Source organism: Porites lutea, chromosome 1, assembly GCF_958299795.1.
Source record: "Porites lutea chromosome 1, jaPorLute2.1, whole genome shotgun sequence".
Lineage (NCBI taxonomy): Eukaryota > Metazoa > Cnidaria > Anthozoa > Scleractinia > Poritidae > Porites > Porites lutea.
Window position 1 is genome coordinate 44,228,289 of NC_133201.1, and position 12,894 is coordinate 44,241,182.

The 12,894-nt window shown below is 38.2% G+C and overlaps 2 protein-coding genes across 2 annotated transcripts in view; one reads left to right on the forward strand and one right to left on the reverse strand.

Moving 5' to 3' along the window:
* Positions 1-937: 937 nt before the first annotated feature.
* LOC140952112 (uncharacterized) lies at positions 938-6,157 on the reverse strand. Its single transcript, XM_073401541.1, has 6 exons — positions 6,019-6,157; positions 5,763-5,915; positions 5,551-5,679; positions 5,175-5,243; positions 3,246-3,449; positions 938-2,212 (listed from the first exon to the last, which is right to left on the reverse strand). The coding sequence occupies exons 1-6, from the start codon at positions 6,065-6,067 to the stop codon at positions 2,052-2,054; spliced, it is 765 nt and encodes a 254-aa protein (XP_073257642.1). The 5' UTR covers positions 6,068-6,157; the 3' UTR covers positions 938-2,051.
* A 393-nt stretch (positions 6,158-6,550) lies between these two features.
* Positions 6,551-12,894, forward strand: part of LOC140930329 (epithelial cell-transforming sequence 2 oncogene-like) — a 48,859-nt gene continuing 42,515 nt past the window's right edge. Inside the window, exons 1-5 of the mRNA XM_073380014.1 lie at positions 6,551-6,763; positions 6,934-6,969; positions 8,065-8,445; positions 9,582-9,696; positions 11,599-11,810. Coding sequence (XP_073236115.1) covers positions 6,551-6,763; positions 6,934-6,969; positions 8,065-8,445; positions 9,582-9,696; positions 11,599-11,810 — 957 coding nt within the window. The remainder of the gene's footprint in view (positions 6,764-6,933; positions 6,970-8,064; positions 8,446-9,581; positions 9,697-11,598; positions 11,811-12,894) is intronic.

Genomic DNA, 12,894 nt, shown 5'->3' on the forward strand with positions numbered 1-12,894 from the left:
GCATAAAACCGTTTAAAAGACACTTAAAATTAACTGCAAACGGTACGAGTGAATTACCATTTCGCTGAGTTAATCATCGAAAATTAAATGAACACCAGCAAACTTTGGATACCGTTGTGGGCGAAATTTTCTTTGGTTCAATCGATTTTTGCTGTTATAGGTAGATAAGGTAGTAATATTTATAACTACATAAGTTTTTATTGGCCATGATTTAAGTTAAAGTTGGTGGCTCTTAAAAGAGCCGTTTGGCTTTGTGCGATTTCGAAACGAATTCCGAAACTACGGGAAGAAAAAAGATTTTAGAAAAACGATTCCACGAAAATATCAACAACATAAACTGAAGGAATGGAGAGACTTAACTTTTATCGTGAAGGGAATTTACTCAAGTATGCAGCGAAACGAAAAATGTTTTGCTGCAAATCAACTTTATGATGCAGCGAAACGACTTTACAACTTCGCTGCGAATCGACTTCATTATACAGCGAAACAACTTGTAGCGAAACGACCGGGCACAGGGGCGGATCCAGGATTTTTTTCAGGAGGGGGTGCACTCGTCTCTTGCTCTACTTCAACACCAATAAACCACATATTTTTTTTTTTGGCAGAATACCAGTTGTATTAGAAAACCGCAGGTCATCTTAGCGCAGGGGGGGGGAGGTGCGCACCCCCTGCACCCTCCCCCTAGATCCGCCCCTGGGGCACCATTTAAGAATATAGTGGGAGGAGAGGGGGAAGGGGCTTTTAAAAAATAGAGGGGGCTTAATAACTTTTCCCCCCTAGAAAAAGGGCAGGGGTTGTTAGAGAGGGGGGCGCTTAGTAGAGGATTTACGGGAGATATAAAGAAATGTTTACTCGCGTCTATAAAATAGGGAATAGTTCCCAAGAGGGATAAGGATTACCTTTCGATATTCAGATGAGAAGTTGGGATACAGTACTGTCTTCATTTCACACTTTATTTTTTCACTTATATGCAGTAATCAATTAGGCTCGATTTAATACCACCATATGTTAGAATAAGGTCCTCAAACGGCTAGAAGTGGAGCCTAGTAATCAATCGTTACAAATAAATTAGGATTCACTGATATACGGGTGTTGTACTTAATAATTACTTTCTTCACCTTTCCTATTGAATTCGAAAAAACTGAGACATTGTATGTACACAAAAGATGACGCATAACATTGAAAAAAGTACAAACACTCCAAAAATACATCGATCATCGATCATCGATCTGTTCAAGGCTGTAATCTAATCTTCCTAAATAATAATTAACCTCTCAGAAATTTTGTTCGTGAGGAACCAGGCAGCCCTATTGGCACCTTAATAAGTAGCCAATCCATGACCTCCATCTGTACAGTATGATCTGATCACGTGTTTTTTGTTTTTTTTTTTGTCAAATACCAAAAAAACGAATGGTACCATGTGAAACTACTGCTGAAGAGGTTTCATTTGAATGCTCAGAGTCATCAGAGTTTCTTGTCAATGTTTTCTTAAAAGGCTACCAAAATAAAATAAATTATTTGCCAAATCATGCTTGTAGTATGTACAGTTAAAAAAATTCCTAATGTAAATTATTTTACATCTATTAAATAATACATTCTCGAATCAGGAGTCTAGCAAGCTATGATGAGAGTGAGGGAACACCTGGCCAGTGCATTTGTTTCACCATCTCAAATTGAACTTAAATTTTCCTGTGCATAGCAAGACAAGGTCATTAATGTTGTATAATGATGCTGCTAATGAAAGAATGCTACTGCTAAGTGTTTAGTACAGGTTTGAGAGTTGTCCTGTCACCAACACGCAAATAATTACTGCAAGATACTTAGCATATAACGTAAGATTAATTGGTGGAACATTAAAAACACCATGGTCCCTCAACTTCTCTTACGCAATTTCCTATCTGGTTTTTACTTACAGAAGACTATGAAGACCATCGAGCAGTGATTTTTTTCAACTGCTCTAAATTCTTTATTTTTTCCTTCTGAAAGTCTGAGAGCATGTAACTTAACTTAATTAATGTTTGACCAGAACCATTTTTCACATATCATATCAACTAGAAGTCATCGTCTTTATTTTGCTCCTCGCCTGGTGAAATGTACGATCCATTACCGCTTGGTGTGTACTGGCCCAAACCCATTGACCTGAGATGTGCATCATGCATCTTTTTTGCACGTCGTGTTCTTGCTGACATTTCACGAGTTGATATCTGGGGAGCTAAAAAAACATAGGCATACCCTATTAATTTATGTAATGTGGCATTTACATACCGCTGTAATATAACTAAAAACGCTTACAAGTATTCTGTTATTTTAGTGAGATTTAAAGCAACAAAATATTCTGTTTGTTATTTGGAAGTTGTACCTCTTAGTGAGGTTTCTGTAAAAGAGAGAAATCTTCAACGCAGGGGTTGACTGTTTCATAAAGAGTAACATCTTTTTATAATAAAATATTATATTATATTTTTTGTGTTCTAAAGAGGTGTTTCTTATTTTTCGAGTTCTAAAATGTATCTCTAAACAAGTGCCACAGAAAATTTGATTGCCTCATTTAGATGTTATGCATCAAAGAACTCAGGCCCAGTCTTAATATTTAGAGTGACTCAATTAGCATGAAACTCTTTGTTTAAGTAACTGTCATAACCATGTAATCTTTGCAAAGCAGCACTTATATAAATCCTTTGTTTTCCAACCAAATTCCTTATAACAAAATCTCATCTGAGTCTAAGTAACACAGAAATGCTATGTGGGAAACATGTAAAATTGTAAACTTTTCTTGGCGATTGTTTGTAACTTTTCTGATTGGTCAAAATCCTTTACCAGAAAGAAAACACCCTTTAGAAATGGAATTTAAACGCATTTTATTTTTTAAACTACCTTTTGGAGGTTTATGCATTCTCCGTGTGAAAAGGAAAACATTTCTATGTGAGGAAAGTATATCGTGCCATAACAAAAGGAATTGATTCCTGTCTTGCCTGGATCATTACTTACCTTGTAATATATTATTTTAATATGTTACTTTTCTTTTTAATGATCTATTGCTTTCTCTAGTATTTCTAGAACATGCATGCTATTTTCTTTTGACTTGAAAATGACGTCTGAGAACGTCAAAACGTTGTCATGCTTTTTAAAATAACATTTCTTACAATTTTTTAAGCAAAATTTTACTGCAATTTTTTATAGACACAAAAAAATGTTATTTACAATATAAATGACTGACGATTGTTTTAATGGTGTAATTAAAGTCCTACCTCCTGCCATCCTAAGTTTGCTGTTCAAAAGATTTTTCTTGTGCACCATATCATTAATTTCATGATCTGTGCTTGGAGAACTCCTTGAATCCAAAAAATCATCAGGCTGGGTATCTGCTGATGAAGCATGAAAACCTCCACCGAACTTTGGTTTATCTGAGTATGAAAAGTTTGAGCTTCTTGCCATACTCCATGATTTATGATCTGAAGGAAAATGCCAAAGAAAATGATATAAAATTACACTACTGCATTTTGTTTAACACCGCACACTGTAGCGGAGTGTGAATTGGTATACCTTAAACCAGTCTACAGTATTTGAAAAGGTCCAATTCAGTTCCACTGAATTGAGATAGGAGATAACATTAAGCTACCTGTGCATGATCAGTTAAAGGGGTGTGGGAAGAAAAACCCTACGGTGTTTTCTTGCGGACTCTCTCCTGAAAGGGTAATTTACACTATACACTAAACGTATGTCATATGCGGTGTGCTTGCAATTAGCATGTACATTGCAAATCACACTGATGACATTCACAAGTTAGTCGTAATTTGTGTTGTAAGCTTATCACAAGCACATGAGAAAGATGTACCATATAAATCAATCTCAAGGGATTCTCCTTCTAAATTGTCCCACTGTATTGATAGGAAGTGAGAAGTTGCCATGCAGCCTTTCAAGTCTTGTTGCAATAGATACTGTTTTAACCAATAACATGTATGCCATCTCTCCAGTACACACAACAACTCTCCTGCTCTCCCGGGGTGCTTGACATTTACATGTGAAACTGTTTGGTTGAAAATCTCATGAATAAACGCTTTTAAATGTTTATTCTCCCACAAGATCAGATTAGTTGTTGACCTTGTGGAAGAATAACCCACTACAAAGTATATCTAAATCAGCTGAACTGACCAGAAAGAGTATAGAAATTGCATGGTCTCAACTGACAGCCTATATTTTCTGACACTTTCCAAACAGAATGGCACAAACCATTTGATTTTCCAGTTTCCCCATGTAATGGTAAAAAGCCCTGGTCTCCTGTACATGTCACCAAATCTCCAGTGTGAAATTAGGGCCATTTATACGAGGAAAAATAAGACGCGTCTTACATAAGATGCGTCTTAAATAAGACGCGAACTGTACCATTTATACGAGCATGTCTTATCTACGACGAGAAAAGCTCGTATAAATGGTTCGCGTCTTATTTCTGTTCTTGACTCGTTTTCATGTGAATGTTGCCCGTAGCAACGGCAACCAACAAGGCGCAAAAATTTTCCAGCCAAAAATTAATGCATGTGTACCATGCGTTCGCGTCTTATGTAAGACGCGAACGTCATTTATACGAAGTCTTTCTCGTCTTAGCTAAGACGCGTCTTATTTAAGAACAGGTGTTAAGGGCTGTTCTAAAATAAGACGCGTCTTAGCTTAGTCGCGTCTTATTTTAGACAAAATGTGCCGTAAAACGCGTCTTATTTTTCTTTGTATAAATGGCCCTATTGTGTTTTGAGCACTGTTCTCATTTTCAATTACGCCTACTTTTCGGTTTAATTAATTTAACTTAAAAAGTATCAGATGGAAATATGTAAGAATTACCGGTAAGCATCATATTCAAATCTTTCAATTTGTTAAACAAGATCTGTTAAATCCCTTAAAACCATAAGATTATTTTAGATATTCCTATCTAGAAGATTCGCTTAACATTCCTGAGTATCCAGGGAATGGATAATTCTTTGACAAATAATTATTTAAGTTACCACACTGAAAGCAGGTGAATTTTACAACGTACAAAACATCACTTATTAATTAAAACCGACTTTCACTCAGCTAGCGACAAAACGGTTTACTCGCAGTGCGGTAAAATTTAATGAAAAAAACTGTCACCGCAAAATAAACTTCGACAGAAAACACCACGTACACGACATATAAATGATACCTACCACCACTTGAATTGAGAAATTCGTCGTTTTGCGCTCTGTTCAGTGCCGAACTTTCCGCATCTCCAGAACCTGTGGTGACGGGGTGAAAAAAAGTCTCGGTTGAAAATTGAGCTAAGCGTAAAACTATTAAGAGCGGTTGCTAGATTAAGAGTTTGCGTTCGAGGTAAACACAAATTCGCCGCAACAATAGCTCAAATTAAGCTTACGATATCAAAAACAAAAGCTCATTTGAGAGAGCGGCCGTTTTAGTCTGAAATTAAGCTTATGATTTACTGAAGAAAAATAAAGAAGCCAAGTTCAAAGATTATGAATTAAGCTTACGTACTGCAGATTACTGCAGATTAGAATAGTTTATTTAACACACATTTAGGCCTACCACTCAATCCGCCGTGCCTTGAATAATATGAAGGTGTCGATTTGTTTGTGTTTAAAAACGTGCCGTTTTTGCTAGCTTGGCTCACTTGAACGTTTTTGCGTATACTCCAGACGCCGTCTAGTTCGGATCCTGTGTGAAGAGTTACGAAAGAGAGAAATCAGCAAAGAAATGTCAGTAAACGGAGACTTCATTAAACCAAACATCGCTCGTACCTGGCAAGTTGCGATTGTCTTTTGTTTTAAGAAACTTATTTTTAGGCTGGAGAGCAAGTTCTAACCCATCTTCAATGTCAGGATCATCTGTACGCCAAGGATCATTCTTTTTATTTTTTCCGGAGTTGTACAGAAATTTGCTTGGTCGGCTGCCTATAAGCGAAACAAAATTCACGTCACGTTACCGCTGATAACCAAAACCTTAGCCTTTTTTTAAATACTCGAAACGTCAAGCGTAATAAAATAGCCCTTCTACCGTCAAAGCTTTGGTTTCCTGACTGTCCAAATCCCCGTCCAAAGGACATGTTTTCTCCTCATTGTGTCTTTGACGAGCGTAGTGAAGAAGGCATGAAGGAGGTAAATGATAACTTTGCTGTGGGATCTGTGGGATCCAGGCTCTTTGATCTGCCAATATTTAGCACAGGCATACCAAAGAACTTTTAACAGGACACCCGATAAAACAGACATTTTCTTGTTCTTTTGAGATCCTTGCTTGCTTTTCCACAGCCAATGTAAAAAGAAAAATTTACAAAAAAAAAATTAGGTCAAAAATCGGCCTCCTTTTTTGGTTACTTTCCTTTCTCCTTTAAATTAAACTCTAACATAATGTACATGTATGTGTTATAAGTCCCCTCTAGGGTAACCTAAGGAGAGATTGTCGCTTTCCTTGACAACCCCAGGACGCCGAATGAAAATGCGCGCTTTATGAACGGTTTTGAAGAAACAGGACTTGAGTTTTTTCTTTAATTTTATTGGGAAAAATCTTTGATATATAATTCTGGCCAGCGATGTCGGTAGGAAATCCACGAGCTTCGCGTTTATCGTCTGCAAATGGCAAGAAAACGCGAAGATCAGCCGAGGAGAACGAATTAGTTGGCGCGAAAGGCCGCTCGAAACCACGAATTTCGCCGTCCGTGATAGAGCATGGATTCCATACCGATAAATACAAGACACACTACAGTGCTTGGACGCCTGTTATGAATGCAGCCTCCAATAATCAAGTAAGTCAGCAATTTAAAGTTGCCTTTTATTCTCATTTTCCGGTTTGTAACTGTGTTTAAACAACCAATTTGAAGTCCTTTGTGATGGTGCACAACTTCACAGTTTGAATTTTGAAAAGGCACTTGTGCTAATTGAGAGCTTATTATTGTTTTCTACTCTGCTTCTACAGATATTTCTGGAACGGCTAGAGCTCATCGGACACTGGGTAAGACATTAAGAGAGCTTACAACGAGAAAAAGGAAATTCAAATTGGCCAGCAGAAGCAAAATAAAAACGTGGAAACGAAGCTTTAATTAATTTGTAAAACAGCTGCTTGTCAGCCATAAAGTCGGATCGGCCTTGAGAATCGAGACTTCATGGGCATCTGTCGATCTTTTAAATCTTTATTCGCGAAGTTCAGTGAACTGGAATTTGAGGCTCTTTTTTTACAGCAAGACTTTCTCTGACTTCTCTGCACATAATGAAGAACTGACTTCCACGAAGTCAGTACAAAGTTGCCATCGATCTGAAACATTTTAGACATTTCGGGTCAAGGGCCTGTGATAGAGGTGCCGAGATTGCAAGATCGTTAGAGATCTAAAATCTGGAGTCTCTTTCTTTTACATTCACCCCTGCAAAATATCATGTACCACCCCCCCCCCCTGATATTCACAAATTGACGGAGCCCCCAAAATATAACATGGGTGTGGTTATGGACATTATAAAAAGTCATGAAGGAAGTGCAGACCATCAAAGTTCACTTTGACGAAATAGTCTTTGCAGTGAAAAACTTAAGCACAGAAAAGCTCAGCAAAAACTGCTGCAGTGTTTATTGGGGATGAACCCAGGGGCAGGGCATTTTCACTCTTCTTTTATTCCATATGTGAGGCATTTGGCAGCTTAAGTGGCCCCACCCTCTGGGACTTGCCATCTAAGAAAAAAAATGCTAACGCCCAGTGATAAATATGCTCAGTGTAGGATAGACACAACTGCAAATGAGCCAGGCATTCTGGGTACATACAGCGCGCACATACATGACGTACTCTGACTGAGCCTGTTAATCATCTGGTAATCATTGACAGGGACACATTAATTTTAAAGATACAAGATTTTCTGATAGTAAGGGTGCTGGACTTGTATTTGTAATTTGAAGTTTCAAGTACATATTCACATTCTCACTATCGTCATCATTATCATCATGAACAGAAACATGTTCATTTCATATCATCAACATCATTAATATCTGGGGATAAATTCTATTGCATAAGGTTCCACTGTTTCACATGTTGAACAAATGGTGATTAGTGATAAATTTTTTCAGTTCTCTATGTGGACAGATGCTCAACGGAAAAAATTCCTCACCTTCATCTTAAAGAAATGTACCAAATCTCAGTTAAAGTATGTCAATGAAGGTTGGTTCAAGAAGCAGCTTCCAATACATCACTTAGACTACACCACTGTTCTGCCTCGCTTTATTTGCACATATATCTTCTCGTTCCTTGATCCAAGAAGCCTTTGTCGTGCAGCTCAAGTCTCATGGCACTGGAAATTTATTAGCGAGCAGGATGTAATTTGGATGCCAAAGTGTCTAAGGTTTGGCTGGTATTTGCCATACACCCCCAATAATAGGGAATATGGATGTTGGAAACATCACTATATCATGTGTACTGGATCTCTTGATATGGAAGCTCCATCGAGAATGGTAGGTTACAGTCTGAGGCAGGATACTTTCTTAAAGTACCGTATTTCCTCGAATAATAGCCAGGGGCAATTATTTCTTTTTGCACATCAAATGGGGGTGATTATTCAAGGGAAGGCGATTATTCGAGGGAGGCGATTATTTCAAAAATTATTGCTGACTGGAAGTCGTGCCCTAAATATTTTGTTTTATTATCCCATTAAACCATAAAATTATCACATCAAATAAACTGAACATGGCCTTTTTAAGTGTTCCAAATTTGGTTCCTTGATTAATATTCAGAGCTTCAGTTTTGCTTGATCAGGTTCCTCTTCAACTTGACAGATAAAAGAAAGAGAAGATGGCGAGAGGGGTGGGGAGGGGGCGATTATTCAAGGGAGGTGATTATTTTCAATATTTCCGTCAAAGGGGGGCAATTTAATATTCGAGGAAATACGGTACTTAGTCCATTATCATGAGATTTTATTTGTGCTGAATTTGTAGTGAGGCCATGATTTGGGGACATCATAATGATCTAGAATGGGGGTATCTATCTCTATTTGAATGGCTACCATGAGAGGATGCACCTTGGGTGGACCACTGTCCCCCTAGCTCTGTTAGCAGAGCATGGGTTCAAATCCAGACCAGAATGATCTGTTCCAGCTAAAATGCTAATTTATGTTGTGCAAAGTTTTAACATTTTACGCGACATAACTCTGGTTTTGAGTGACATAACTTCAGTTAAGAATGACTTTTAGGTGACTTGACAGTAAACCAGTGTCTGGCCTTCATTTCCTTTAGGGGTTGTTTAGGGAAGGGATTGTTGACTTGGCCAAAGGTAGTTAGTACAAGTTTTCGTGTTAATGTTATGTCATTATGATAAAAAGAGAAAGATTGTAAACTTTAAGCTTGCCGACATTGTGAGCTCAAACTTGATCAGTGTCTTCTCAGCTGGGAATGAATTTTTTTATGCTGCATACTCATTGCATGCGTACCTGCGTGATGAAAATTAATCAGTTGAATGCTCCTTTTATTTCTCTTCATAAATTCTACTAAACATTTAATATTGTTATACATAGTATAATTTACAATACAGTGCTGTAGTAATTCAATATACTAGCAGGAACAGGTACATGTACATTGTATTCTTTATTCTTCAGGCAGAAAAGTATGGGCAGTTTGCTGACAACACTGCTTTTATGGCTCAGGAAAGAGATAGAAATAAAGTACCTAGAGAGAAGAAAAAGATCAAAGAAGTTACTTACTATAGACAAGGTAGTCAAGTGTCAGTACTGTGCTTTTTTGATTTATGTTAGTAGACTGCAAATGGCCATAAAATTAATTAATTTTCAATTTTTTGATCGCCTTTTTCTTGTTTAGTATTAGAAATATGGTCTTTTGCTTATATTTCTCTGGAAAAAGGCAATCATTATTTACATCCAAACACGGCACAAGGATCTTTTTTCTCATAAGAATCTTATTCTAAGAAAACTTTAAGAAAAATGTCTCGAAAAGTGCTCAAAAATACAAAGGAGATGTGCTCATGCCCACTGGGCATCCTATAATACTCCTTAAATTGAATTAATTCAATATGGCCGCCGTATTGGTAAAAAGGTCCATTGCAAGTGGTTGGTAGGCAGAAATGGTAAGATGCTGAGATCAGCTCTCTAAGCCTTAGGATGTGACCTTTTACTGTTTTACTTGGTGTAAGGGCCTGTTTACGTGGAGGTGAGAGACCCCAGGTTAGGGTAACCCTCCTGTCCATATGATCTCTCATATGGTCACCCCACCTATCATGTAAATGTGATCAAATTAAAATGAGAGATTGATGAGTTTATATGTCCTGGCAGGTTACCCGACCTTAAAGCAGGTTACCTCATCTACCTGGGGTTCCCCCACCTTCATGTAAATGGGCCCTAAATGTCATGGCAGTGATTGGGTGGGTGGAGTGAGATCTCTTTGCTTACATTGACTTGTGCCATAGTGATGCCATCTTCTACATTCCCTGTTGATCTTGTCTCTCTACTTCCTGTACAATTTGCCACTTTAGTAGCCTACAAAAACGGCTGTCTCTCCTCACTCCTCACTGCTAGGGACGTTTCACCAGGGGGGACGTCTGCGCCTCAGCAACAGAAATTCTGTACTGATGACGTAAAATTGTGTCCAGAATCTGGTCAGATGGTCCGATTGGTCAACATAGTAGTTATATTGTTTTAGCTCTTGTTCAGAAATGACAGAAAAAAGACAAACAGTGATAAAGGTCAAATTAATGTAAACGCAATAAATCTTCACTACAAAACAGTCAATATTTGTGGAAAATATTCTTCTTAAGAAGACCTATCCAGAACACAAAACTTTACCATAATTGGCAAGGAGAACAAACAACACAAACTTTATCTTCATGAAAATTGGTATAATTACAAGAACAGACTACCTGCAAATAGCGAATCTAATCGAGGCATTTTAGTATGGAGATGTATCACTTACACTTAAATTACAATATTAATACAAAGAATGTTACAAAGTGATAAATATGGTAGTACAGATTAATCGGTTATTTTCTTCTTGATTCTATGTTTGAGGAGTTTTCTCAGAACTTCTGTTATACTGTTCCAAGTTTTTCGCGCCTATAATGGAGAAATAATTCTTATGGTGATTTTACATTTGGAACCCCCATGATTACCAGATTTACATCATCAGTATGGAATTTCTGTTGCTGCCTGTGTTGCAGACGTCCCTCCCCAGCGAAATGTCTGTAGCGTCTAGGAGCGAGGAGAGATGGCTGTTTTCGCAGGCTGCCACTTAAGAAATGAGAAAGAAACTGTGCTAAGCTAACTTTCCGTTTCGTAAAGACTTTTGGCACTGTTACAAGAGACAGGTAAAAAAAATGGCCAATAGCTGACTGGTACAGTACGTCCTCAACAATCTCAGAAACAATTGGGGGACATATTTTGGCTCTAGTTCCCTTCTCGTTTCTAAAGTGGTGAATTCTGGGAAAAGATTCGAGCCAGAAACTTTATTAAGTTGAAGCTCGTTCAAGAACACATTTAGAGGCATGGCCCCTCAGCAACATACAAATGAAGCTGAATGAAAAATGACATACAGTCAGGTGAAAATTTATGGCAACACCATCTCAATGTACACTTCTGAGTATCACTTTTTCACATTCTGTACCAGAGAAACGCCGTCCCCCGTGGCTGGACCCAGATCCTAAACCTCCTGACTTGGAGAATGCCAGGAAAGCTTTGTTGTACGAACACAACCCTAATCAGCCTCACTCCCCGGACAAACTGAGAGCAGAGAGACTGGGACTGAGTACCAGACCTTTGCACAGAAGGTCACTTACAGCTCCAGCACAAATGGGTGTGGAGAGAGCGAGCGTGGACAAGGTGAGAAAAAATATTATGGAGCTTAAGCAACAACGACGACGGCTACGAAAACGTCACTTAAAAAAGTGAATTCGCACTGCCTCAAACTTAATCGCGCTTATTCTATCTCGTTTTATACTACTACATGCGAAATTTCTGCAATTTGATTGGCTTAGAGCAGTGGTATTTCAGCTTAATTTGAAATACCTACATGTGAAAATTACAAACCTTTTGCGGGTAGTGGTATAAACAAATAATAGCATGATTTGTATGTGATATTTGGCATAAATACCACCCGTGATATTTCAAAATTGTCTCAAATTTCACTCGCCTAACGGCTCGTGAAATTACGTATAACAATTTCGAAATATCACTCGTGGTATTTATGCTAAATATCACTACAAATCATGCTATTACCTATACTAATTCGTCAAAATTAATGTTGACAAATTTTTTTGGAGTTGAATTCTAAAGGAATGTGTCAAAGTTCAGGAAAAGAAAAAGAAAGTTGTTGACTTGTGTTTGGCCGTCCTCGACAAAACGTGAAATTAGGCGCTTTCACGTCGTACGTAGTTGTGCAACGACGGCAAAGAAATGTACAAAAAAGATTGATGCACGTGCAAAGCTGTTGTTTTGCCAATCTAACCCTATCGCTTTTTTGCCGTTCTCGTTGCCGTCACCGTCGCCGTCATCGTTGCTTAAGCTCCCTAATATGAATCTGCAGGTGGGTCACTTTAGCGCCTCTTCACATGAGCCCGGTTGACGGGGACCAATTTCGCCCTGGTTAATATGAGAAATTTCAGCCCGGTTTCCGAGATGAAAAAAGGCCGAGGATACTGACTGGAGACCGCGAGTTCTGGTGCGAAATCCGAGAAATTAAGCAAATATGACGAAACACAAAGTTGTAACTTTTGCGCCTTTCATAGTTTTGGCAACTATTATAGCTGTAACACTGCAGTTAAATGGGATGCTTATGATGTGGAAAATACAGCAGGTAAAGCAAGACGATACAGAATTGATTCGAAGAACTCATCCCTCTTTCATCTCGGTGACAACAACAACAATGTTAGGAGGCCCGTGTCACATAGCCTGTTAGGCCGGTTAT

What these genes read in the sequence shown, in the direction of transcription:
- LOC140952112 (XM_073401541.1), bottom strand. Translation starts at nt 6,067, where the DNA reads ATGTCCTTTGGACGGGGATTTGGACAGTCAGGAAACCAAAGCTTTGAC. An exon ending in AGACAATCGCAACTTGCCAG is followed by an intron (nt 5,680 to 5,762) that starts GTACGAGCGATG and finishes CTCTTCACACAG; the next exon opens with GATCCGAACTAGACGGCGTC. An exon ending in CAAACTTAGGATGGCAGGAG is followed by an intron (nt 2,213 to 3,245) that starts GTAGGACTTTAA and finishes ATGTTTTTTTAG; the next exon opens with CTCCCCAGATATCAACTCGT.